We start from the raw sequence: 26,027 nt of genomic DNA on the forward strand, positions 1-26,027 counted from the left end.
TTTTCTTTATAGTCTCATCAGGCTTGGGCTTGGCCTTCTTCAATTCAAGCCCCTTGTGTTTTGCAATTTTAGCCCAAATGGCAAATTGAGCTGCAGCATCTACTTTCTCGTCATAGATAGCTATAGCAAGTAGGCACATTTGATCTACCATGACCTAGGCAATGGCAAATGACATACTCTACATACCCAGCTTGCATGCACAAATACCCCAAAGAAAAAAACATGCACAGGGTGGTAGCATGTTGGCCATCGAATCATGCAGTCATCTATGATGGGAGTATGGTAGACCATGCATTTCGAACCCTCTTGCATAACAGGATAGGCATCCGATTTAACTATTGTGGTCGTCAATACCACACTATAGCTCTGTACATGAAAAAGTTGCTTCTTGATTCCTGCCTCCCTCGTCCTAAGGCTATTGATGTTCTTGTCTTCTCCATTGTGGCTACTCTTTGCCCTATCCTTCTTGGCCTTGAAGCTCGAAATGGGCAAGAGGATGGAGGCTAGATGAAGAAGAATAATGAGCGGGTAGAGTGGGTTTTTATAGGAATGGAGGTGGGTGGTTTAGGGTTAGTGTGTGTGTGTGTGTGTGTGTGTGTGTGTCTCTCTCTCTCTCTCTCTCTCTCTCTCTCTCTCTAACAAATAGAAAATAAAACACTTACAAATGTAATCTATCTCTCTTAATCTCTCTCCCTCTCTCTCTCTCTCTCTCTCTCTCTCTCTCTTTCTCCCTCCTTCTCTCTCTCCTTTTTTCTATCCCTCACAAAACAAACAAAAATTTACTTTCAATGCCTATCTTAGTTTAGGATATGATCCCTATCCCTCCCTCTCTCTTTCCCTCTACCCTTTCACAATCTCTCTCACCAATAAAATGCTCCCAAATGATGGACCCCACATTGTTGAAGATATGCATGGGGTCTAAGAGGTAGAATTTCAAGTTTTCTCATTATCATTTCATCTAAACACAGATGGTCAAGCAATGTGACCAAAAAAGTATTGTTGCAATTATCATGTGGATATGTAAACATCCATAGTATCTACAAGCTTCCATTATGTAATGTGCTCCACACATGCCTAGACTAATCTATGGATGATTAGTGTAGCCTTGAGGCCTTTTCTTGTTCTAACTTGATGGGTGCTTATTATTTCCCAGAGATTCAATGTATTGCATATATAGCTAGGCACATCCAGAAGCTACATTTTGTAACCTAAGGCTTGAAGCCTTCTCTCAAACTTACTTTGATCCTAGAGCTTCAACATATTGCACAGATAGCTGAGCACATATGTTTCATCATCTTAAGCACACCTTGCAAGCTACAAGTAACATCAATTTGCTTTAGAGATTACCTAGCAAGTATTGTAACATCTCTTTACTTGAAACTATGTGATTTGCTAGTTTTTAGCAAAACCCAAAGTCTTTCTTTTCATGTGGAATTGGCTTTCTATCATGGTTCAAGCACTCGTATTAATGGAAACTAGTACTATTGGGTTTTTGGTGCTTTCCAACTTCATTTGGACTTGATTCATTTAATGGGTTTGGATTTATAAAATCTATGCATATGGCTACTCTGTTAGGTGCAATTCAAATCTTGAAAGTATCATTTACACGTGTTGAAGTTGGTGAGCAAATTTTGAATATTCTACATTGGGTTACATTGTTTGATTAGTCATTCTATTTTAGATGCATACCAAAGTATTGACCTTCATTGTAATCTTCATGTTGAAGTATGGCTCATTGGGTTGGTCACCATCCATGTACACATGGTATCACATATGTTCATATGTTGTATATATGGGTAGATGTATAGGAGGATAGAGGACTCTAGAAGGGATCCTAAGTCCAAGTGATGTTGGCAACCCCACAGATGGCTAGGTTGATTGGCTAGTAGTTGATTGGACATCTATAAAAAGGCCTTCAGATCCTTTCCAATCTAGGGGGGTTGCTTCTATGTAGCCTCTTGTAGCAAATCCCAAGGTTGATAGCCCTCTCCAAAATAAGTACAAAACTTGATTCCTTCCCCCCTAGGTGCTAATCTTCATCAAGACACAACCCCCCTATCACAAAAAATATATCCATGGAGAGGCCTTGATGGGGCTCACATGCAAGTGCTACCCTAATTATTTCTACACTTTGTTGGTTGGTCCAGCCAAGTCCGGAATGTGTGTAACTACTATAAGAGATCCTCAGGGGTGACCTGGTTGACCTCGTGTGATAGGAGGGGAGAAAACAGAGCGTCCATGTTGTACTGGAAGGGAGGGAGTTTATCCATGTGGAGCCCCAATTGCTCAAACCATCTCTCTATGTGTGCATACCTGCATCTCTGGTCACCTCCTGCTGAAAGAGCCATAGAGGAGGACAGTGCTAGCCATGGTAGCCTATTGCGCCTAGAATTGTAATCCCCATACTCCCTGACTTGCTACAAATACGTGATGACCTGAATCTAGCTGTAATGGGGATGACCCAAACTCAGCTTGAATGATCTAGTGAGGAATGAATGGCTTACCACGAATCATTCGTGATAGCATGAGAACCTGTAGCCACTACACACAAGCTCGCTCTGTATCCGACAAGTGTGGCCCCCAGCAAGGGCTGTCGTACATCCCAACTGGGCAGGGACCAAGGAGTCAAAAAGTAGCCCCTTGGTTCGTGGATCCTGAAAGTGCAAGCAAAAGCACTACCTCTAGTCTGGCCAATGAAGCGTATCCTCTGCCCAAAGGGGCTTGCATTCGGGTCTCATAGTGCAAATGGGTCTGGAGAAAACAACCCCAAGATACGTGTATGATGAAACTATCTCAACAGGTGATCCATCAAACGTGAACAGCTCCTGGCGCATGACGGCTTGCGATGTATTGAAGATCATAACCTTGGTTTTACTCAGGTTGACCGTCAAATCATGAGACTCACAAAAAGATTGTAGTGCATCAAGGTGTCTCTAGAGCCCCTCTACTGAGGAGGACAAGAACCACATCATTTGCATAAAGCAATATCGAGATTAACGTGCTAGCAAGAGAGCATCCATCCCCCGTGTGTCTGCATCAATGTCGTCTATGTAGAGACTAAGCAGGGTAGGTGATAAAGGACACCCTTGTTTGATCCCAACAGTGCTCATGATCTCATCTGTCCACCCAGGTCTTGCCCGGACTCTGCCTGAGACTCTCTCGTAAAGTGCCATGAGAGCCAAATGATCTCCTGATCATAACCCAAATCCTGTAGGCGTCGGAGGAGATGGGCTCTTGGAACCATATCAGATACTTTGTGAAAATCTACAAAGCAATAGTAAACCCTCTTCTTCTGTGCCCTTGCCTCCTCGATGATAAACTTGAGTGTGAAAATGTGATCCGTGGTTCCATGATCACATCGAAATCTAGCCTATTCTACTGCTCTAAGTCCTCGACACTTTGCAAATCGACTGACCTCGAAATCAAGCATTGATGCATAAATCTTGGGCATGACATGTCCAATCATAATGGTCTTGTAATTCTCCGGGCTCATGGGATCCCCTACCTTGTGGATGGGTGAAATATTATTAATGATCTAGGTGTGTGGAAACCCCAAACAAACAACTTCATTAAAGAGCTTTGCTAAGATCAAGCCCCATATGCAATGAACTCAGTGCATAGTCCCTCATGATCCTTCACTTGGCCATTATGAAGTTTCATTATGGTGTCCTTCACTCCCCCCTTAGTAAAGAGGGTGCAGGACATGGGACATGGCAAATGTGAGAGATCAGGGACTGGCTGATTTGGGATGTCATAGTGTACGCCCATAATTATACCAAACCTGTGTGTCAGTGAGTGGTGAGGGGGACCGTCCTTCTAGAAATCTCCTCCAAAAGTCCTTAGAGTTGTTATAAGACAAAATGTTCAATAGTTCCTCCTCATTTTATTGAATGAAATCTAGTTTTTTTCTATGTACCAGTCGACGATACTCGCATAGTGTATCTCGCTTGCTCAGAAGACTGTTTTCTGTTTCGAATCTAAGCTGACGACGTAAAGCCCTACACTCATCATCGTACCAACAATTACAGGGTATAGTCCCAAGTGGTGGTGGGCGGGTTGAGCGAGAGGCGTGAGGGAATGCGTGAAGGACAGCCTCATGTAGTGAGCAGCTGATCAGGGCAGCACGGTCCTCTATAAACAAGAAGTATGTACAGACGACCTGAGTAAATAGGTGAGTGGTCACTATTGCAGTGTATATCATGATAGGTGGAGTAAGAACTCAGTGGGGTGAAAGGTGATGTGCGACGAGGAGTGATGGAAGGAAATTGTTACACAAACAACTTGCTTCTGATGACAAATACAATTGGACTGCATAAAATGATGATCAGCTTCACCTCAAAGGTCGTGCTTACAAATATAGGCAGAAGAGTCTATTGCCACCTCGTCCATTGCTAAGAGCCATGCGAAGCACCACTAGGAACTTCCACATCTTGCATGCAAGCTATTGCTAGCCACGCGTCTCACTATGCATTGACCACACGTGAGTTTGGTGATAATCCAATCAAAACCCTTGATTAATCACAACGACCAATCAATGCTCAAGTACAACGACCTCCTCTAGACCTTAGTCACTAAGTCTCTCATGAAGATGAACTCCCAACAAAGCCTCCCTCAGCCAAAATGAGGGACAAACAAGATACTTATGCCCTCGAAGAGCAACTCACCAAAGCAACTATAACATGTTCACAAAGAACCAACAAACCAAAGCAATTATGATATGTTCACAAAGAGCCAAATATTGCTCACAAAGAGCCTGACAGTCGATACTGCCCTCTCGGAATCAAAATGCCCACTCTTGATCACTCAGATGATCTGCTTCCACTAGCATGGTTGTGTCTTGTTTGTCCTCCTTGCCCTCAACTATAAGTGCTTTTCCTTTCTCTAGATTCGGTATCTCATCTCGTTGTTTATTATTGTAGAATCTCTCTATATGTCCTTCCTTTCCACAGTTGTTACACTTGCGTAGATCTCGACCTTGTTTCTTCTTTCTATCAGTAACTCCGAATACTCTTGGGTCGTAAATGCTCAAATTTGTACATCTCTCCTCACTGAGCAGCATCCCTACACAATCTAGGAAGTCCATATCCTCATCTAACCTTGGAATTCTTACGATATTCTCTTCGACCTTGGCTTCCTTACTTTTTTCAGAGCCGTGATCACCTTCAAACTTGATTACTTCCACATGCATAGGACCTCCCAAGACTAGTTCTCTGCTCTGATACCACTGAACGAAATTGTTACACACTCATGAAGTAAAAGACAATTGGACTGCATAAAATGGCAATCAACTTCACATGAAATGACAAGAAACTTTGGTCAACAACTAGCGCATCTAATCCTTCTATTGAACCTAACTGATGCGCGATCGGAGAAGACACTTTGCTAATACAAACTCAATCTATCAAAATTGCATCGACCGACCTTGTTGAAGCTCACGACCTCTTGTCCAAGCTGCGACATATGTCTGAGTCCTTAAATGAGATAACCCTGGTCTCGAATAGCACGAGCTTGCTCTTGTATGATGCGCCCCTGCTCTTAGGTGAAGCAAGCCTACTCTTGTGCAAAGCGTATCAACTCCATCTCGCCCTCACGAATACTGTAAACCACCATCAAAAAGTTCTTCCAAGCCTCTGATGGGTCAGACCGTCCATGTCCTAGCTGAAACTAGAAGGACTGTGACATAAAAGTATGAAGATGAGGCCGAAGGCTGGGTGGTGACTAGGTGAGCTAGGTACGATATGGAGATGATAGTGGCATGGATGAGACAATCCCAACGACATGTGGGAGCGTAGGTTGACTAAGAGGGAGAAAAGAAAGGTCAAGACAATACGGAGCAATGTATGACACCAACGTAGGTGTCATAAGCGGTAACAAAGCTGTAATAGGAGAGAAAGAGAGGGATGAAGTCAATGAAAACCCCCCTATCCCAAGGGAGAGGGAAGCAACCAATGTCATAGGTATGGATATGTTGCTGGCAATAACTGTAGCTAGGGATATAGAGACTGCAACTGAAACTAGTGACACCGCCACAGTAGGTATCGTAAGCGATAAGAGAGCTATAACAGGAGAGGAAGAAAGGGATGAAATCAATGACAAGCCCCCTATCCCAAGGGAGAGGGAAGCAACCAATGTCATAGGTATGGTTATGTTGTTGGCAATAACTATAGCTAGGGATATAGAGACTGCAACTGAAACTAGTGACACCGCCAAAGTAGGTATCGTAAGCGATAAGAGAGCTGTAACAGGAGAGGAAGAGAGGGATGAAATCAATGACAAGCCCCCTATCCCAAGGGAGAGGGAAGCAACCAATGTCGTAGGTATGGATGTCGCTGGCAATAACTATAGCTAGGGATATAAAGACTGCAATTGAAACTAAGGCTGAAGCCTGCAATTGAAACTAAGGCTGAAGCTAAAGCTAAAGGTAAGGATGTAACGCGAGCTGAAACTGAAACTAAAACTGAAGCAAGGATTGAATTAGTAGTAAAAGCGAAAACCGAGGCTAAAGTTGAAGCTGAGGTGGACCCACCCTTTGCTTTGCTACCAACCCGAAGTTCGCTTCCGTTGTAGCACGTATTCACATCAAGTTTCAGTTGTGTTTGCTTTTTTCTTTCTTTCTTGGCTTTGTCCGACTCTTTCACCTTTTCTCATTTCTTTGAATTGACTTCTGTATCCTTGATGCGTGTCCTCGTGCAAGAGCGAGAGCAAAAGCACAAGCCCCCTCTGCCATGGCGAGACACCCAAAGCTGGGACCAGAGGTCAATGAAGAGGCGACAAGGGTTGAGGAGACAGTGGGTTAGCTACTTGGGTTGGGGGTTAGGCTAGAGCCTAGAGGCTAGTGGGATTAGATTAGAGACTAAGGCGCGAGGGATGGCCAACCAATGAGGACGAGTGGGACGGACAACCGAGGACACAAACGCAAAGCAAGAGGAGTTGCAAGCGGAGGGAGCGGGCTACAGAAGAGGGTGGAGGCAAGGCAAACAGGCAAGGTGGAGCAAGGACTGTAAGCGGAGGGAGCGGATTGCAACTGGGGCGAGGCAAGGCGGTGGCATAGGAGCGGGTGGAAACAAAGGAGCAGGATTGGAGGGGGGAGCGGAGCAAGAGTGGAGGTAGGCGGAGCTAGGGCGAGGGGGCAAGGTGGAGCTGGAGCAGAAGGACAAGGTGGAGAGAGCAACGAGTGAGCGAGCTGGAGCGAAGCAAGGAGAGCAACGAGATGAAGCGGAGTAAGGCAGAGGGACAATGCAGAGAGAGAGAGAGAGAGAGAGAAAGATTTACAAATCCACACAAGCTTCTTATAGAGTTGACTGAAAAGTTTTAAACATCACAAAACACCCTAGAGACTAATAGCTACAAGGCCCAAAATTGATGAGGCTATTCAAGCACAACCAAGATTGACAAACAAAGAGAGAGCCACAAGCACACAAAGAGCGTGCGCGCACGCGTGTGTGTGTGTGTGTGTGTGTGTGTGTGTGTGTGTGTGTGTGAGAGAGAGAGAGAGAGAGATATTCAAACAAGAGATCCTCCTGTAAAAAAACAAGCCTGTCTTTACTTACTGAAAATAGGATTTTACTAGCTTAGCCCTGTTACTCTCAACATTTGATGCGAGTCTTCAGTGTCGATACATGTATGCATATCATGAATACTTTAACACAAGCTCCTATCTGAGTTTCAAGGCACACACTACAAATTTTCATTGACAAAAGCAAGCAGGTTCACATCCCAAGCCCCAAAAAAAAAAAAAAGCTTATACAATCTCACTTGTAGGGCAACACTCTACTTAAGATAGAAAGAATTTCGCGCAATATCAACATACCGCGACATGGACAAAGACTTCACAAGGCGAACTTTGCATGTCCACTAATCCAACAAAAGCAAATATCTAGATGAATTTGGGAACACGCCCAAACTCAACTCTAAAAACACACAATGTGTAAGTTCAATCTCATAAGGTTGAAACCATAAACTCCATCACGCATAGTAGGGACTAGCTACTAGGACATCCCCACTTACATCACCAAGGCCCAACAATGGGTGTAAACAATACCTTTGTAAGACTAGAATATATCCAATCATACAAGTTCACATTTTTGTTGATCTAAAGTCCAAATATCTACAATGAAAATAAAAGAGAAAATGAAAGAGAAGAAAAATGAGCTAACAAAATTTTAGAAAAACTAAAGGTACAAACATATTTAGCAAGCAAAGCAATGCTTATGTCGTCATTAATGCCCAAGCATATGCAGCTAGATAGGGTTTCTAAAGACCCACAGAGTAAACCACAATATAAATATATGCTCACACACATAAATCCAAATACCCACAAATACTTGAGCATCCATTTATACAAAGGTCTTCATAGTGAGTTTCTATTGGCACTGCGGAGATGAAGGGAAAACTCAGCGGTGACACAAACTAGCACTAGAGGAGGAGGCTATATAGCTAGATAAGTCTAGGAACATGCCCAAACTCATCTCTAAAAACACACTTTCAATTGCATGATAGTCATAAGGTTGAAAACCATAAACTCCATCACGCATAGCAAGGACTAGCTACTATTGCATCGCCACTAACGTCATCAGCGCCCAACAGTGAGTGTAGACCATAGTATAAACATATGGTCTCACACATACAAATCCACACACCCACACATACTTGAGCATCCATTTATACAAAGTCTTCGTACTGAGTTTTTGTCAGCACTCCACAGGTGAAGGGCAGACTCAGCCATGACAAAGGCTAACACTAAAGGAGACAGCTAATCAAAATGTAGGCCACATTCTCTTCCTTAGCACTAGAGGAGAAGGCTAATCAAAAAATAGGCCACATTCTCTTCCTTAGCTACAACTGCTTCTGAAGACTATACGATTTCATTTTAGACTATACAATCTCGTGAATATGTTAACACAAGCTCATATCTAGGTTTCAAGGCACCCTTTACAAATTTTCATTATTGACAGACGATAACAGATCCATGCCCGCATGTATCAAGAAAGAGCTTCTGAGGATCAAAGCAGGCGGGTGCACAGCTTACAACACATAACTGGGCCGAAATGAGGACTACAGCACCAACCCAAGTGCATATCCACCTTCAAAGTCCAAGATCATAGCATTACATTCCATCCCCAGATTTCTTCAGACTATACAAATAATTAACAGTATCACAAACAGCTGGACCATATCAGTATCTTGCATCCCCTTCAATGGTTGCTACAATATGAGCCAGTTCACAGGAATGAAGTCGCCTATAATCTACAGCAAAGAAAATTGAGATTTTCGTGCTGCCCTAAAATGACTGCATTTAACCTTTATATTTTGGGCAAGCCTGGCTGTTACGAAACAGATAATGAGAGTTCCCATCACCTGGAAAAAAATGCACAAGGTCTCTTTAAAACCTACTTTACAGCAAGCAAGCCTGCCTGCTAAGGTCTTCATCACCGGTAGGGGGAGGGCCTGTCTGTCTGAAACTGATGAGTACAGTCAAGGGACTCTGTTGACCAATCCACACAAGCTTCTCATAGAGTTGTTAAAACATCAGAACACCCTAGAGCCTGACAGATTTTCATGGCCCATAGGCTCTCAGGCACCACCAACACACACACACACACACAAACAGATTCAAATAGAAGATCCTCCTACAAAAATGAGCCTAGTCCAAAACAGTAGCGTCTTTACCTGCTCAAAATAGAATTTTGCTTGCTTAGCCCTGTTGCTCTCAAAGCTGCCTGCTTCACCTGATGTGCATCTTCAGTGTCGATCTGTGCATCTGGCCTAGAGGAAAGGAGGGGGGGGCGGGGGGGGATCCACACAAACTTCAAGGTCTCTAAGGCGTACAACAAATCACTTCACCCAAACCAGAGACAGACAGACAGAGAGAGAGAGAGAGAGAGAGAGAGAGAGAGCGAGAGAGAGAGAGAGAGAGAGAAGATCCTCCTACAAAAACGAGCCTACAGCCTTGTTGCTCCAAAGCAGCCTGCTCTACATCTAATGTGCATCTTCAGTGTTGATCCATGGATCTTGCAAAACTTCAGCACAAGCTCATATCTGGGTTTCAAGGTGCCCTTTACGAGTTTTCATTGACAGGATCTAGCAGGTCCATGCCAGCATGTATCAACAAAAAGCTTCTGCGGATCAAAGCCAGGTGAGTGCAGAACTCACAAAACACATAAATGGTCCAAATGAGGACATCGGATGACCAACCCAAGGGCATATCCACCTTGAAAGTCCAAGATCATAGCATTACATTCCATGCATTACTGAAACTAGATCACGAAAGATCCCGAGATTTCAACTTCAGACTATACAAAATAATTGCAGTATCACAAACAGCAGGACCATATAAGCAGACTTCCCAATCTTGCATCCCCTTCAACGGTTGCGACAATATAGGTGGTTCACAGCAACGAAATGGCCTATAATCTACAGGAAAGAACATTGAGACTCTGTTGCCAGCTTGCTGCCCTAAGATAACTGCATTTAGCCTTATTATTGTGCCTAAGGGAGCATCTATTCAATCAAAACATCAGAAACAATACCTTAACCCTGGACCAAACTACACACCTACAGGGACAAAGCCTGGCTGTATGAAACAGATAATCAGAGTTCTAATCACCTGGAGAAAATGCACAAGGTCTCTTAAAAACCTACATTACAGGCAAGCAAGCCAGCCTGCTAAGGTCTTCATCAGTGTCAGGAGGAGGGCCTGTCTGTCTGAAACCGATGAGTACAGTCAATAACTTCAATATTAAAGTTCCCCTAAAATCAAAATACAGGAAAGAAAGCCAGCAACAATTGATAACGCCTTCAAGGTCTGGATTGCTGAAGGACCTGCAAAAAGATACACATCGATCAACAACTACTCAAGTGGGTTGTTCCAATCCAATCCAGATAGTTGAAACATATCAAACCCAATGAAACTGCTACGTCTCCTATGCTCCACCCACACATACTCAGCCTGCATGTTGACAAAACCCCATTCCAAAGAGGTTTTACTCCAACATACCTGGGGAGTCACCTCTACTTAACCTGCCCAATATACTCGAAATAGCACATAGTCAAATTGGGAAGACACTCATCAGAGCCTTAACCACACACAGACTGGAGCGATTGGCCAGAGGGAATGATAGCATGCCAAAGAAGGAAGAGCATCCCAACCAGCTCAAGTCTGCAGAGGATGAAGATATTTGCAGTGTGCATAGACAATATGATAAAAGAACAGAAACTGTGGTTACCGTTCAGAATGCATACGGGAGCTTGTAGATTTTTTGGCAAGCACAACAGTAGAAATAGACTATGTATACCATCCTTAGAAACCAGTAAAAAGGGGAGCTTGCTGTCAAGCTGTGGAAGCTTGTCTCTCTTCTTAGAACAAGTTGCAAACAAAATAAACACATCTCTGAGCTCAAACAATAGCCATAGCTAACGAGCTCTGAGCTCAAAAATCAACATATTCTTTTGGAAAAAGAAACATGACCATCTTATCTGTACATAAGATGATTGCATGTGAACCTTGCAAGCAGCAACATTTCTGCCTCCCCGTCCAGCAGCTCAAGACGTGAATCCTCTGCTGCAACCAAACATAACGTGGACAAATGTAGTACCACTATTGCATAACATGTCCAGCAACTCAAGACGTGAATCCTCTGGTGCAACCAAAAATAACCTGGACAAATGTAGTACCACTATTTCAAACCTTTATGTACATATGTAAGTAACAGATGCGTTATGAGCACCAAAAACACAACCAGCACCACAACTCCATTCATTCAAATGTATGATCACAGCTAACAACATTAAAATACAACTAGTCTCCTGATCCATGGCATCACAACTCCATTCATTCAAATGCATGATCACAGCTAGCAACATTAAAATACAACTAGTATCCTGATCCATGGCATCACCACAGGGTTGAACTTGGATTGTGCTTCCGTATGCTTTGAAAATCTTAAATGGCAAATTAAGGATTGACAATATTGTCCAAAAATTCCTTACTCTCCTTCCAATGCTTCCTGAATCACACACAGACAACGTACATAATTTTGAATAAAAATACCTTATCACACACTTTTTCGAGGAATGACCTGTCTCAAGTGAGGTTCTAGTATGAGGAGTGCAAGGAAGGATTTCTCATTATCCTGCTGAATGTAGGCTTGCATCTTCCCTTGCTGGTGCCAACTTTTGCCGCTTTCATCTTTATCTCCATGGGAGCTTTGTGTTGTCTCTCTATGCTGCTGCAGACTCACCTTTGTGATTGATAATCCGCTCATGCCATCTTACCACCTTGGTGATTAATAATCCACTCCTGGCAATTTCATGCTAATCTTCTCAAAATAGAGCGCTTCTACACTGATAAATACAGCTTTTAGCAAACCATCATGCTACACTTGCTTTCATTCTAGCTTATTTAGCTTGGGTGACCCTGCATAGTAGCCCAACGAACAATCAACATAGAATAGCGTTACTTTTTGGAGACACAAATGTAGAGGATGATAACGATATGAATGCAAGAAAGACATGCACGTATAGATGGATAGATATCAGGTGCTTTCAAGGTAGGAATCAACCAGTTTACCAGCCTTTACGATTGAACTATGGGTGCTCCCTATTGCATCCTCATCATTGACCTGGCTTTCATTCCCTCCATGTTTAATTTCATCCTTTCTGGTTTCTGTGGCAAAATCTAGCACTCCATGCTGCATTGTGCACTCTTCTACAGAACCAGGTTCTTCAAAGAACACTGGTGCCTGGCAAGGGCTTCCTCATCTAGAGATACTCTCATCTTTGGCCAAGTGCAAGGAAGCGTAACCAGACAATCCAAGGTCAGTCTGCGGCCCAGCAAAGGACGTTCAACTTCTCATACCTCACCACATGCTGTAGCTGTTGCTGGCCTCGATATTCAAGTGCAGGCAAGATCAATACCTTGGCATCAAATGGGATCTGAAAGCTGCAACCCCTCTAGGGGTACGGTTCATTCTTCAATGCGTAATGGTGGCCGCAAATGCATTATTTGACAACGTGAAAAGAAAGGCAGGATTGCTCGCCAAAACTTGGAATCACAGATTGTAAGAAATGAAGTGCCAGTGCCAGTGCCAGGTGGGCGGTGCGTGCGAGTATGCGTTCGTTGACATGAGAGAGAGAGAGAGAGAGAGAGAGAGAGAGAGAGAGAGAGAGAATGTCGACCAGCAAACCTAATCGAATGGACCACATGGAAAAAATGTGATCTTGCCAATGGGAGAAGGATATTTTAACTTGAACATCAAATTTAGCCTCTTGAATGAGACTGGTTTGGTTGTGCTGGTAGACATGCTGCAATTTCTTTGAACGGTGCTGACTGGCCTGCAATGGTCATGACGGTTTTCTCTCTTTCATACATTAATAGATGCTACACGCCAATGAAATGCGCAACCAGATAATTGGCTGAAAATCACCAAGCAGAAATTGTGCCAGAGGTTTGCACTTAGAAGGCATGCAGTTGCCATGTCCAGGGGTGCAAAATAGGCACCCTTTCTGAGAGGAATATGAAGGTCAAAAAATGTGAAATGACAATCTCGTGGTCTGCTGACATGAGGGGTGAAAGGGAGCCATATCTGTAATGTATCTCATAACTCATCATTAATCTTCCGTATAACACTGAAAACCAATGTTTTCCCAGCGCAGAACCTGTAATCATAGCAATGGTTGAGATTCATTTGATTGTAACAACCAAGATACAGCAGGATTCCATAACACTAGAGGAAAATATACAAGGGTTTAAATTATGTTCAAGTCGTGGTAGCTCTCATCTCACAAAGAGACTGAATAAATTCCTCATGCAGCATTTTGCTTTCCAGTTTATAGCGCTTTGTGCTGCACTCCTCTGCTCAGTAAACAGACTACAGTTGCAGCTATCATAGTTTGATCTCGAGAGAAATTGAGCTCCAGAACATGAAAGCCTGAATGTGCTGCCCCTTGGAGCTCCCTTCTCCCAAAAGAAACATCCATAAGAGAGCGACATGTTAAACCTGGAACAAGTCTTCTAGAAAAAGTCTCCTCTGGCAGCGGGTCTGTCAGATGCAAGGTTCACTCGCAGAGACCTTCCTTCCACCTCCTGAAGTCAAATAACAAAAGTTCAGGCTTCAATTCGTGTAGAGATGGCTTACAGTGAACCAACAGGACACAACAGACAAGGAAGAAAGAAAACCCAAGAATCGCACCGCTCCGTCCAGTTTATTGATGGCCTCGTTAACGTCAGCGGGTGAAGACATCGTAACAAATCCAAACCCCCGAGATCTTCCGGAATCCCTGTCATAAACTACTCTCGCCTCCAAAACTTTGCCATATTCACTGAATACCTGTTCAAGCACTCCATTATCGACGCCCCACGCTAGGTTTCCTACAAACAACTTATTCGTATTGGATCCCTCAAAGCGAGTGCGAAGAGGTGGATCACCCCTGTTGCGGTTGGGGAAGTTAACTCTGAGTAATCTGCCTCCAAAATCCTGCAAGTTAAGACCAGGACGATAAGGCCACCTTCTTCCAATCTATTTAAACTCGCCAGCGTAGCAGCAGGAGGAGAGGAGAGCTATCGACTGAGAAGTAGACGCAGAAACATACAGCCCCGTCTAGCTTTTCTATTGCTGCACGCGCATCGTCCATAGAACCCATCGTCACAAAGCCAAAGCCACGGCTCCGCCCTGATTCCCTATCGTAGATGACCTGCCGGCAGTAGAATAAGGAAGGACTCTCAGAGACAATCCGATTCGAGCGACTGTTGCAATGGAGATATAGGACGAGAAAGGATTACCTCGACCATCTCCAAGCTGCCAACTTTCTGGAAGACCTCAGCCAGCTCCTGACTGTTGCAGCTCCACGGGAGGTTTCCGACGTAGAGCTTAGGGCCCTCGGGGGGTTCATCACTGCCATCTGCGAAGTCATTGCCAGGTCCAAAATCAGGGGCTCCGGAGACGTCGGGAGGGGCTAGGGGGGATCCATCTTCGTCATCCACAGGAGCGTCGAGGGTGTCGATCTCGTTGGTGGTGAATTCAGAGTGAGGGGAGAAGGCGAAGCGCTTGATGGAGAGGGAGGAGGAGATAGAGAGGGGGAAGAGGGGGGGGCGGGGGTGGAGGAAGGAGGAGAGGAGGCGGGGAGGAAGGGAGGGGGAGGAGGGGAGGCAGCGACGGGGGAGGCAGAGGGACGACGAGAAGAAGCAAGAGGAAGCCATAGCTGGTGCGATGGTGGTAAGGGAAGAGTGGCGGCTATGGCGATGGCAACGCAAGCTAATAACAAAGAAGAAGAGATACTGAAAGGGAAGGCGATATCGATGCTGACTGCAAAACGTTTTAAGTACAAGTTATATATTATATGTTCAACAAATTACTTCAACTGACCGCGTAGCGCAGTGGATTAGCGCGTTGGACTTCGGATCCAAAGGTCGAGGGTTCGATCCCCTCCGTGGTCGCAAGATTGTGAATTTAGACTCTCTTGTTTTTTTTTTTGGATTCTTTGAACGTGCCCACCCTTTATTATTTTTGACCTGCACTTTTAAAGTGGAAGCTTAAGTAATGGCGGCTCATCTGGGCACAGTTGAAATGGGGTTTTTTGGCCTGCCATATATGGAGGCCTAAGTAAAGGGATGGCATTTGAGAAAGCTCATTTTTTAAAGGGATTGGTGCCACATGGAGCCACATCAATGCTTCAAATCCTCTCTCTCTCTCTTTCTCCCTCTCTCATTGCTAATTTCTTCGGATTCTTCCCTTCACTCTCTCTCTCTCTCTCTCAGCCTCTGGCCCCTTTTCCATGCTGCACATTCAATTCGTCTTCTTTTTCGATCTCCGGCAGGCCTTATGAATGGTATTCATCTTGTTAAAAATCATTTTAAAAATTACATGTGTCGTCCCGTGCATGTAATCCAATTGCCGCCCACATGTCCCTACTTGCTTAGCTTGGTCCATTTTGCCCAATCATCATCGCTGCATGGCTTTCTGTCATGAAGTTTGCATGGACTGTGGTGTTCATCCTCTCCATGCAGATGCGTTCAAGTATTCTCCTCTTGTTTCATGATCATCATCATCATCCTCAGTCACTACACATCACCATTGCCTCTAGATCGAGTGCTTTTCAAGCTTTTTCCATCATCCGTTTTGTTCTTCATGCAGGACTCGAAAGCCGCGATTGAAGCTCGGTACTGCTGCGTCTCATCACAGAATTGTCAGGAGCCTCTCGGAGCGGCAAATTGCCATTTCCAATCCTACTGTTTGTTATTCTCATCGCTATGCAAATTGGCATTTCCAATCCTTCTGCTTACTGGATTGCAGCCATAGGCTTAAGGATGGAAGTTGGAGACGATCCATGATAGAGTAAGTAGTGAACGCAAAATTTTCCACCGGCCTATCTTCCCTTCGAACTTCGAAGTTCCCCTCGCTTTGCTTAAATTTAGACATCCGTTGCTATACGGCTTCACAATATGCATCCTAAAGAGGATAGATCCCCACAGTAAGAAATGCTCTTAGAGAGCACCGACCTCTGTATCGAATAGGCGTTACCAGATCTTGACGAGCTTGAGGAAGGTACCAAGTCTGTGTACTTGAGGCTTTTTTGCCAATCTATCTAAAGAAGCTTTACGTCTTTCATGGTCAATGGAACTAATCCATGGCCGCCTATCTCTACTTTTTATGGTTTGATGGCAGGTGCCCTTTCAAATTTATTAAACTTTCAGCTGGAAAGCGCTTACAATTTAGACACATGTTTGTCACTTTTCTGGAAGCCTTTGTGATTCAATTCGAGGACATGTTTACGTGATGGTAACCTCACCTCTATTTTCTACGTTACAGCGCGCCACTACGAAGTAATGTTCCTAGTGCATGAAGACCTTATCGACGAACGGGGAGCGAGGAAGGGTTGGGTGGACACTGGAGGGATCCCGCTACTCTCTTTACTTTCCTTTCCTAAAGTGCGTTTCTAAGAGTTAATAAATTTGGTAGACGGGTAAGCCTCTCCGAACCACACAAAAGCACGACTCCGCTACGCATTAGTATTCTGAACACTTACTGCTCTCAGAGCTTCGCTTCCAATTCTTCGAACACATCCAAGCCAACTTTCAGTGCTCCACCCTGCCAGTGCCAGCGTAGAGTCGTGGTTATAGGTAAGGTGCAGTCTCTTTACGCGACATTCAGAATCAAGACTGGGAATAATAGACTTTACTGAACCATGATTATAGGCCTTGGAATGGTTACACCTCTTGGAAGTGGAGTGGAATATACATAGAAGCGATTGATTGAGAGGAGCTACGGAGTAAGATCCTTGCGTGCGGAGGACTTGAAAGTTAGTGGATTACCGAATGTCAATGCGTCATTGATCTCCTCAATTGGATGAGCTTGTGAGCTTCGTGAATAGCTTGGTGTCATGATGCCGTTATTGAAGGTGCCTCGGACAAGGCGAGCTTGAGAATCTTGTATCCAGTTTCTTCGGGGTCTTGCATCTTTGGATGTTAATTGCAACTATTTTTCTCGACGTTAATTGCAACAACTTTAATATTGTAGCATTGCAATATATTTCTTTCTTTGCTGTTGCAGCTTCACATTAATTGCAACTACTTTCATACTGCAGCGATACACGTATTGCCTTCTATCGGGTTCTTGAAGCCCAGGATTGTAGGAGGGATCTTACACCATCCTCCAGAGAATTCCCAAGTATTCTCGAAAACGTTGGAGCAGGAATGTCATGAATCCCATTTTAGAAAAATAAAGAGCCTCACACGCATAGTAGGGGCTTTCTAAAAGCACCTTCACCTATAAAAGACCATTTGCATGGATCGTGAGGGTGCGCGACGTCCATCCTTGCTTTTGTTGTCTTGTTCTGTATCCTACGTTCTTCTACAACCAACTAGCAGTAACCATGTCTGAAGTACAACAAGTTTCTTCCCCATATAAATTTCAAGGCGATGGCGACTCGATGGACACAAGTAGTGGAGAGTTTGAAAGAGGTGAACCGTTTTTTCGAGATTCCTTTCCAACTTCTTTTCAAAGATTTCACACTGTTTTTCAATCTAATATTCGTGATAAAATTCCGTAGATTTTAGTAATGTGTTCTAATAGTTTTGATACAATCCTTCACGTATGATGAACATGGCCGAATACAAGGACGATGTTGAATCTCGAATTAACGGTGTCACTATTCGCCTCCTCGTTTAATTACAGCTTCTTATTCCTTACGCCTAGATAATATTTCGTGATTCCAGTCGTCCGTTCTCATCACTCTTCTCTCAATGAAGGCCAGCCTGTCGCTCATGCAGTCACGACAATTAGGCCCTTTGTTCCCATACTTTCATCGTCCCTAACAGAAGAATTGGCTGTGTTGTTTCTGATGCCAATGAATTTTGGGGAGAGATTAGTCGGGGTACTTGGTGCAGCAGAAACAACGCTCTCTTCATCGTCCACCATTTTGGCACTGCGAGCATTCGCTCATAGGACAATCTTAGTTGAAGGTTTCGGCCTATGAGTGTACACGAGTGCATCCTTCTGTTGTTTAACTCCAGCAATGGTGCCTCCCTGCATTTGTAGATGGCTCTTCGGAGTATGGTTGTCAAATTGTTTGCCTGACCTCGAGTTTATGCCATGAATTTTGAAGTTCAGGTCCTCGGTCAGCAGCACTCAAGTCGAACGAATCGATCTCAAAATTACCGGCCTACCAAGGATGCTCGGTCATCCAGAAAGTTCGTATACTGTACATCCGGATGTGCACACAGGGCCTCGTTTTCTCCAAATCTTAGGATCCTAGGCCTTCGTTGGTATGGCCGCATCCAAAGACAATGCCATGGACGCTAAACGGTTGTCCATTAATGAGATTAAGAGTGAAGGTCTCCAGCGCCAGATCCCCAGTTGTGTGCGCTGGAACCTCATCGCGCAATAAAATATATCGTCGAAGTTTTATTTTGGTTCTATTTGTGACTCCAAAGCCAGTCGCTGCTCACTAATAATTTGTTCATGAAAATTATGCAGAAACTGCTAGCTATGTCGTGACCTGCTCCTACCTCGCTCTCTTTCATAATTTGCAAAAGACATTGTAATTGTTGTTCCTGCAGAGAAGGTACAGGAATCAACAGGCAAAACCAACGAACGGCTTTGTGGACTACAGGAGGGCGATGTACCTGCAGAACCCAAGAAATTGATGCTTGCAGCAGAGCAATATCCAGAAGAAAATGAGTGGAATGAAGCTCTTTTTTAACTCCACATTACAATCAATTATCAGTCACTATAGCTTCCAGTTTCCGTTCTTTCTTTAGTCTTTCATCCTTACCTAATGGCTTTATATTTATTTAGACCATTCGATCCACGACAAAGCATCCAAAAGCTCTAGTGGGAAAGCAATTGAAGCCAATATGCGTTTCATGTTATTAGTTACTTTGCCGCATCAAATCTTTTGTTCTCTAGAAGAATGTTTTATCAATACCGCCTTGTGTGTAGGCCTCTCCCCTCAAATGAGAGATGCACTGTGTGCTCTGGCACGGGAAGGTATGGTATCCGCATCAAGTACCTGCCTGATAAATAGATCATTTCCAAAACCCTCGTTAATTGCAAGTATGCCTCTGGATCTTGCTCCAAGGAAGGAGGGAGGTATCCGAAAGCACCCCAAGCCTACACTGAAGACGGCGTTCCAAGCCGCAGCAAAGCAAGCATGTGCCGAGGGAAAATTTTGATTCCTCTTTTTTTCCTCTAGTGTTGTTTTTTGCAAATGGATTTTCATTGATTTTTTCCATGCTCCAGTTTGCCAAATATCACGTGACAAAGGGTGCGAGGCAAAAATAAAGTGCGTAATTATTATAGACATTAGGCCACCTATACCCGAGGAACGAGTGGTTCCAAAGTTTTGGACACCTGATGGACATGCCTCAGTGCTTTTCTTTTAAAGTCTCCCCTAAAGAGTATTCTAAGGTTATGTGTTTATCCTCGTTTTGCTTTGAAAGACGGCTTCTACAAACAGCTTCAAGTTGAATATAACTTACAAATGAATAAAAGAATGACTCCTTCCAATGCTTCGCAAGACCAATTGCACAATCCATAGTTCTTTAATGTAAGGAAACTATTTCGCATAGTGTCGTCATTTCATTTTTTATCACTCAATGAAACATTAGATATTCCAATGCATGCAGAGTATTTTTGGAGGTGTTTGTTTCTCTAGGGACGAAATTGCAAACCAAAGCAGTCCACTTTAATAAAGACTTTTGGTAGCACAAGTAGTTAAAAAACATTTAGAACATATAAAGAGAAAACAAGTCTTCATGCCCTCTCTAAATAGTTTTGGTTGTAGCACCATCACTGTGCCAAGATTTGTCGATTGCAAACACGACTCATTATGTTACAATTCAGTTCAATGGCAAATTCAAGTTCAATGTGATGTAAAGAGAAATACAATGCCTCGCTCTCTGTACACTTTTCTATACCAACCCATTTGCCTGTAGTTCCCGAAACAACTTGCTTAATTTTGCTTACATTGGTAGCTTCTATTTTGCTTGCATAATAATAATGCAGACGCATAAACAAATGAACCTTCACGGATTTGTAAAAACATCATGGGAGACATTCACAAACTCTTTGGCTCTTTCCACATACTTGTGCTCACAAAAAACATTGTCCTTGCTTTCTAGCGAGCTCAAAGACTGCACATCACATTTCGCAAACTGTCCCCGAAGACTCGCACGAGGTTCGATTTGAAACTACAACCATTGATGGGAGCGGGCCTGTTCGAGAGAACATTCTCGCACTCTCATGAGCATCGAATGTACTTGCTCTTTTTGTACTTCCAATAAGCACTCTCTCTGAGTTTGTTTCGTACCGCTTCGCTTTCGAGGGGAAAGCGCTTGTGAATATGGAACCTTCAAAGAGAAGGATGTGCCTTACCCTGTGTGCATGCGCATTGACTTCACAGAGAGTGCCTGCTCGGAGACAATCACTTTGCATGTCCCTCCACCATATGTCAATGACTTTAAAGAAGTCTTCTAGGTAGATGAGTTTTTCCGGGTGGAGGGACCTATAATAACCAAAAGAGCACTTGGCGAAGGGGGCACTTCATCGTACTCTTTACGTGTCAATGCGATGACGACAGTAATCAAGGGTGAGCCCTTTGAGGGAAATATTTCGTTTGTCCCAGACAATGTCATATGCCGACATGCACCATGGGCTACGAACCAGATGGAGAACATAAGGGTGCCTTTCACATCGGTCATTGACAGAGTCGCGTTCGTGATTGTCAAGGTGGATTTGGAAGGGCCTCCAACACACCAGATCACTATCGCTCACGGTCCTAACCCAGAAGACTGTGCAACAGTGAGCAAAACTCAACTTTACATTTACTTGGACTTATCCACTCCCTGCCCCCCCCCCCCCCCCCTTTACCTCTCTTTTGATCCCCATGTTTTCTTCGCTACTAGCAGCTTTCTTTCATTGCAGATAGGCGCCACACTCTTGCACGCCTAGTGGAGGAATTTGTGGACGAAGGGATCGTCATGTACGTAGCGAGGAACATATCTTACATGCGCACCAGGCACGCACTTGGTGTATTTGACTTCACCATTCTTGGTACAGTGCCCAAAGGGAGTCTGAGAACATCGCTCCATGATGCATTCATTCGATAGATGTCGCAAATGGGTTACAAAAAGAAGGTATACAACATCGGCCAAACCTGTCCCTGCATTTATTGAATCTGATATACTAAAAGTGCTTTAAGAGAACTGTATGCTACAGGTCGTTGGTGTCTTGCACTTCGTCAGCCTCAACAACCCATTGACCGAATACCACTGCAAGTCTCGTGGCAGATCCCGAGTCAATGGAGACCCGTTGCGACCACATTGCTACTCCTGTGATGGTGTACAAAGCATTTCACAAGTCCCGTGCTTAAAATGTTGTGTTGTGCTAAGAGACGCATCGCAAGTAGCGGCACAGGTTCGTGGGCAGCATGTTGATGAAGTTCTTGGTCTCCGATGCCCTTTCCTTGAGTTCCATTCCCGGAGCGTTGTTGCCATGCGTTCGATGTTACTCGAGAAGAGGCCGATGGGGGAGTTCACTATCAATAGTTCAGGCTTCATCACAAAGTTCAGTGAGAGTGCTTAGAAGCAATGCTCCCTGATGCTCCAAAGGTGATGTAAATACTCGTTCTCGGCTTGTCTATCGCTTTCTGTTTGTCTTTCATATACATATTTTATGCTTTTGCAATGGTTTTCCATATGTACAGCTGTAGTCATGACATCACTATGCAAATTGGCGCTTTTCGACAAAAATACATCCACTGTAAAAATTTCCATCGAATAAAGCTTCATTTGTACATATAATGAATTGCCTACATTGCTCTTCATTTTATGGATCCATCATGCCTCCCTTTGCCAGTAAGTTGTGGCCTTTCCACATTGCGAATGAAACACAAGTTCACCATACAATACTCGCACCTGATGCATTCTGGTGAAATCAACAATTGTTGTCTTCATTTGCAAAACTCTCCCTCTAGAGAACATCGGCTTGAGTACATCTTCGTTACCCTCTTTGTTGAGAGTTCACGCTCAACATCATGTGATCATGTGTTCATAGCACCATCATGTGATCATATGTGCAAAGCACTAACCCAATAGAGTGCTATAAAGGAAAGGGTTAGATCCCTTAACCCTAACCCTAAATGGGTTTGCATATATTCTACATTTTCAACTAAATCTAGCGTACAGTTAGTCATTTGTGGTGTGCTCTCTAGCTGTGCCCTCTCTCCTCATCTCCACTCTTCTCCTCTCCCCTCTTCATATTTTGTCATGGTATTAGAGCTCCCTTGCCTTCCACTAAGGCATTGCGATCCACGTGAGAGAGAGTGATAGATCGAGATTGATTGAGAGTGATTGAGTAAACATCCTTTCATTCCATTGATGAAAGAGAGAATTTCTGTTCATTTCTTGAGTTCTTAGATGTGTCCAGTGGATAAGGACGCCATGTGGAAGCCTATGGTCCAAACCTAGTTGAGATTTCAATTTGTATTCTTCTCCTTTGCTGCTCAACTTTATTATACTCCTATTTGTTTTGGACCATAGAGGTTAATTAACCTATTTTTGTCCATGGATTAATTGATTTATTGGGGTTAATTAATTTATTTTAAGCTATGTCTAAGAAGAGTGCACATTCTTCCTACCACTAAGCTATAGAGTGGAAGAGTATATCTATTTGCTAACTAAAATATTATAAATGGTCCCTCTTCCCCCTCCCCCTTTAGTCGTGCCCTCATCTTTAAAGCCCCCTTCAAATGGTCCCCATTCCCCCTCCCCCTTTAGCATGTGCCTTCTTCTTTAATGTTCCCTTCTTAAGTGGTCCCTCTTAATTGAAACTCATCCCTCCCCCCTTATCCTTGAGTTTAATCATGCCCTTTCCCTCTTCCTTTTCACCCCTCTTCTCATCCCAACAACTAATTAATGGGAATTTCCCATTTTTCAATGTATGGGAGGACATACTCGCTGGGGAATTTGAATTTTGACATTTTAATTGAATTTTACTTTAGCTAACTAGAGTAGGGTTAGCTTCGCTCCAGCTAACTGGAGCTTTGCATGGCTAGGTGCATGTTCTAGGCTTTCGCTACACCGAGCCCTTTGGCTCATCGTGGCCATTTGCTTTTCCTTGGATTAAGGCTATGGAGAGAGGCAGACATTGCAAGGGCAAACGAGCTCTAAGGTGCAAGGGCAATGATTGCAAGTGTCCAACGGTTGCAAGGTGATTGCCTTGTCCAATTGTTGCAAGGTGATTGCCTTGCAGTTCTTTTACATGTTAGGTCATTTCTCTTTCCTGCTACATGGATGTTCTTTCTAAGCCTCGATTCAGTTGCATAGGCTTCTCATTTACTTTGTACATTCGTCTCCATCTCTCTTGCTAGCTGTATGCTACACAATTGAACCGTGTGTAATACTGTGGACATGTTCCACTACGGGGAGTTGGCTATATGATTCTTCTCAAACAAGTCATGGCTAAAAGTTGGGGTAGGTGATAGAAAGTCATTCGCAACGGTAGCCTTCGATGTCAAGCTTGCTAACAATTGAGAAAGACTAAGTCTTTATGATTCAATCTTCCACCGACGAACAGCGGGTTGGACACATCTGTTTGTTTGATTGAAGAGAGTCTAAACTGACGGAGCAAAGCTTTTTGTTACATCTACGTGGTGAGAAATTTGCAGAAGTTAGGGTGATGTCGGGCTTAGACTCTCTACACAATGCCATCATGCAAGTGCCCAAAGCACGTACCTTGTAACTGTCCTCTTGTGCTTGATTAGCATGCCGCTTATGTTTGCATCTGCATGTCGCTTATCCTTGCACCTCACCTTGCAACTCATGCATTGAAGAAGATCATGCAATTCAAAGTTGACGTTTTAGGTGTGAAGTGATCATGTTTTAAAAAGTTGTGAATGGTTTGTATGTTTGTTGCTTTCACCTCACAAATTGACTAGGGTTTTTTGTTAGATCATAGGTTGGATCATGTCCATGCAAAGATTGGTAATTCAATTTCCATGTGCAATGAAATATCTGCATTGTGGTTTTTATGTTGTGTTGATTGGAATGTGCTTTTGTGAATGTGGAAAGAACAAATGAAAAAGAAAATATGCTTACATACTTACTGCTAATAATTATCTTTTACTTACAATGGTTTTGAAAATACGTACAAAAAGAAAAATCCTTTTGACTATTAGCATTACTTCACATGTTTAGGTCCAGCCCACTTTTAGTTCTAGCCAATAAATTGATGCTTTGTATATATATAATATAATGCATATGGAAATCTCTAAATATCATGAATTGTGTGGACTCCCATGTATTTCAAAAGTATCGTCTCCATATTTTCCTCTGAAATGTCATCCACCTGAGGGCATAATAACAAAACAAGTGACAATATATTAACAAATTCAAAGCAAATGATTTAAATAATCAAACCTAATGTAAAAGGCTATTACATACTCTTTTATACTCGCTTGAAATCGTAGTCACCTCCATGTCCATACCTTCAATATCTTTTAAGTTCTAATTCAAATAAAAAATTGAGATTAAAATCAAGGTATTAAGACTTTAAATCATAGAAAATAAATTCTAAATATAAGAATACCTTGCATCTCTTTCCTTGGGATTTATCACTTCTTTGCACGGTCTTCTGTTCTAAGTGATCTCTCATTTTTTCACTCACCTATGAATGATAAACAATAAGTAGTGTTAATGCCATTGGAAAGAATTATGTAAAGAATACAAGCATACAAAGTACTTGCTTTACTTTTAAAGGGTATTGCATAAATGAAAACTTTTACCTTTCTCTTTCGTTCACTTTTTCTAGACATTTCATTCGTAGAATCAATCACATTTGATATTGGATCCTAAAAATATGACAAAATTAAATTAAAACTTGTCTAAAAAGAAGATGCTGATCACAATTGAATCAAAGAAAATAGCTTCAATCATAAGCATGAAGGCAATTCATACCTTATCTTCATTTGTAGTGATGTCACCATGAAGCATCTTAGAAAATGTCATCTCATTCATATCAGCATTCGCTTCACCATAAGAATCCTGACATAAAATATTCAAGATAGATGAATTGTGAATAACTGAATGGTTAATAATACTTTTTCAAAATAGAAGACAACTCATGATTGAAACTTACACACCTGATCAGAGTGATAATACTCAAACCCTTTGAATCTCTTCGCCATGAACTTATCTATCTATGCAAAAGAACATATGATTTTATTAAAGAAAACATTTTATATTCTTTATAAAATTAAAAACATATCTTTTATTGGAAATGCTTCAACAACCTCAGATGTTGGACATCCTTGTCCATAAAATTCTCCTCCAATAGAAACTGAATTTCCAATAGACTGCCAGTGAATTAAATAATCCAAGTAAGATGTCACATAAATTACACGAAAAAGTATAATTTTTTACTAAAATTAGAGAACCATTCAAGGTATTAATATAAACATACCTTCTCTGAAATTGGATTACGTGGAGACTCGTCAATACAAGGAGTAGTTGCTTGAGGCTCCATATATCTCTA

The 26,027-nt window shown here is 42.9% G+C and overlaps 2 protein-coding genes and 1 non-coding gene across 3 annotated transcripts; 1 reads left to right on the forward strand and 2 right to left on the reverse strand.

Moving 5' to 3' along the window:
• Positions 1-11,806: 11,806 nt before the first annotated feature.
• On the reverse strand, positions 11,807-15,240 carry LOC147885450 (28 kDa ribonucleoprotein, chloroplastic-like). The gene is made up of 4 exons (XM_087396414.1): positions 14,780-15,240; positions 14,590-14,691; positions 14,190-14,474; positions 11,807-14,083 (listed from the first exon to the last, which is right to left on the reverse strand). The coding sequence occupies exons 1-4, from the start codon at positions 15,194-15,196 to the stop codon at positions 14,012-14,014; spliced, it is 876 nt and encodes a 291-aa protein (XP_087252540.1). The 5' UTR covers positions 15,197-15,240; the 3' UTR covers positions 11,807-14,011.
• A 119-nt stretch (positions 15,241-15,359) lies between these two features.
• On the forward strand, positions 15,360-15,433 carry TRNAR-UCG (transfer RNA arginine (anticodon UCG)). Its single transcript has one exon. It is a non-coding gene; the product is annotated as a tRNA-Arg (tRNA).
• A 9,331-nt stretch (positions 15,434-24,764) lies between these two features.
• Positions 24,765-25,549, reverse strand: LOC147885452 (uncharacterized). Its single transcript, XM_087397037.1, has 5 exons — positions 25,451-25,549; positions 25,279-25,344; positions 25,083-25,160; positions 24,938-25,000; positions 24,765-24,842 (listed from the first exon to the last, which is right to left on the reverse strand). The coding sequence occupies exons 1-5, from the start codon at positions 25,508-25,510 to the stop codon at positions 24,765-24,767; spliced, it is 345 nt and encodes a 114-aa protein (XP_087253163.1). The 5' UTR covers positions 25,511-25,549.
• Positions 25,550-26,027: the final 478 nt, after the last annotated feature.

Source organism: Dipteris shenzhenensis, chromosome 25, assembly GCF_047967505.1.
Source record: "Dipteris shenzhenensis isolate YYH24624 ecotype China chromosome 25, Dip_SZ_1.0, whole genome shotgun sequence".
In the NCBI taxonomy this organism is placed as follows: domain Eukaryota; kingdom Viridiplantae; phylum Streptophyta; class Polypodiopsida; order Gleicheniales; family Dipteridaceae; genus Dipteris; species Dipteris shenzhenensis.

Coding starts and splice junctions, on each gene's coding strand:
- LOC147885450 (XM_087396414.1), bottom strand. CDS start 15,196: ATGGCTTCCTCTTGCTTCTTCTCGTCGTCCCTCTGCCTCCCCCGTCGC. Junction 14,692..14,779: donor GCAGCTTGGAGATGGTCGAG/GTAATCCTTTCT, acceptor TACTGCCGGCAG/GTCATCTACGATAGGGAATC. Junction 14,475..14,589: donor TAGAAAAGCTAGACGGGGCT/GTATGTTTCTGC, acceptor CTTAACTTGCAG/GATTTTGGAGGCAGATTACT.
- LOC147885452 (XM_087397037.1), bottom strand. CDS start 25,510: ATGAATGAGATGACATTTTCTAAGATGCTTCATGGTGACATCACTACA. Junction 25,345..25,450: donor TCACTACAAATGAAGATAAG/GTATGAATTGCC, acceptor TCATATTTTTAG/GATCCAATATCAAATGTGAT. Junction 25,001..25,082: donor CCCAAGGAAAGAGATGCAAG/GTATTCTTATAT, acceptor TATTTGAATTAG/AACTTAAAAGATATTGAAGG.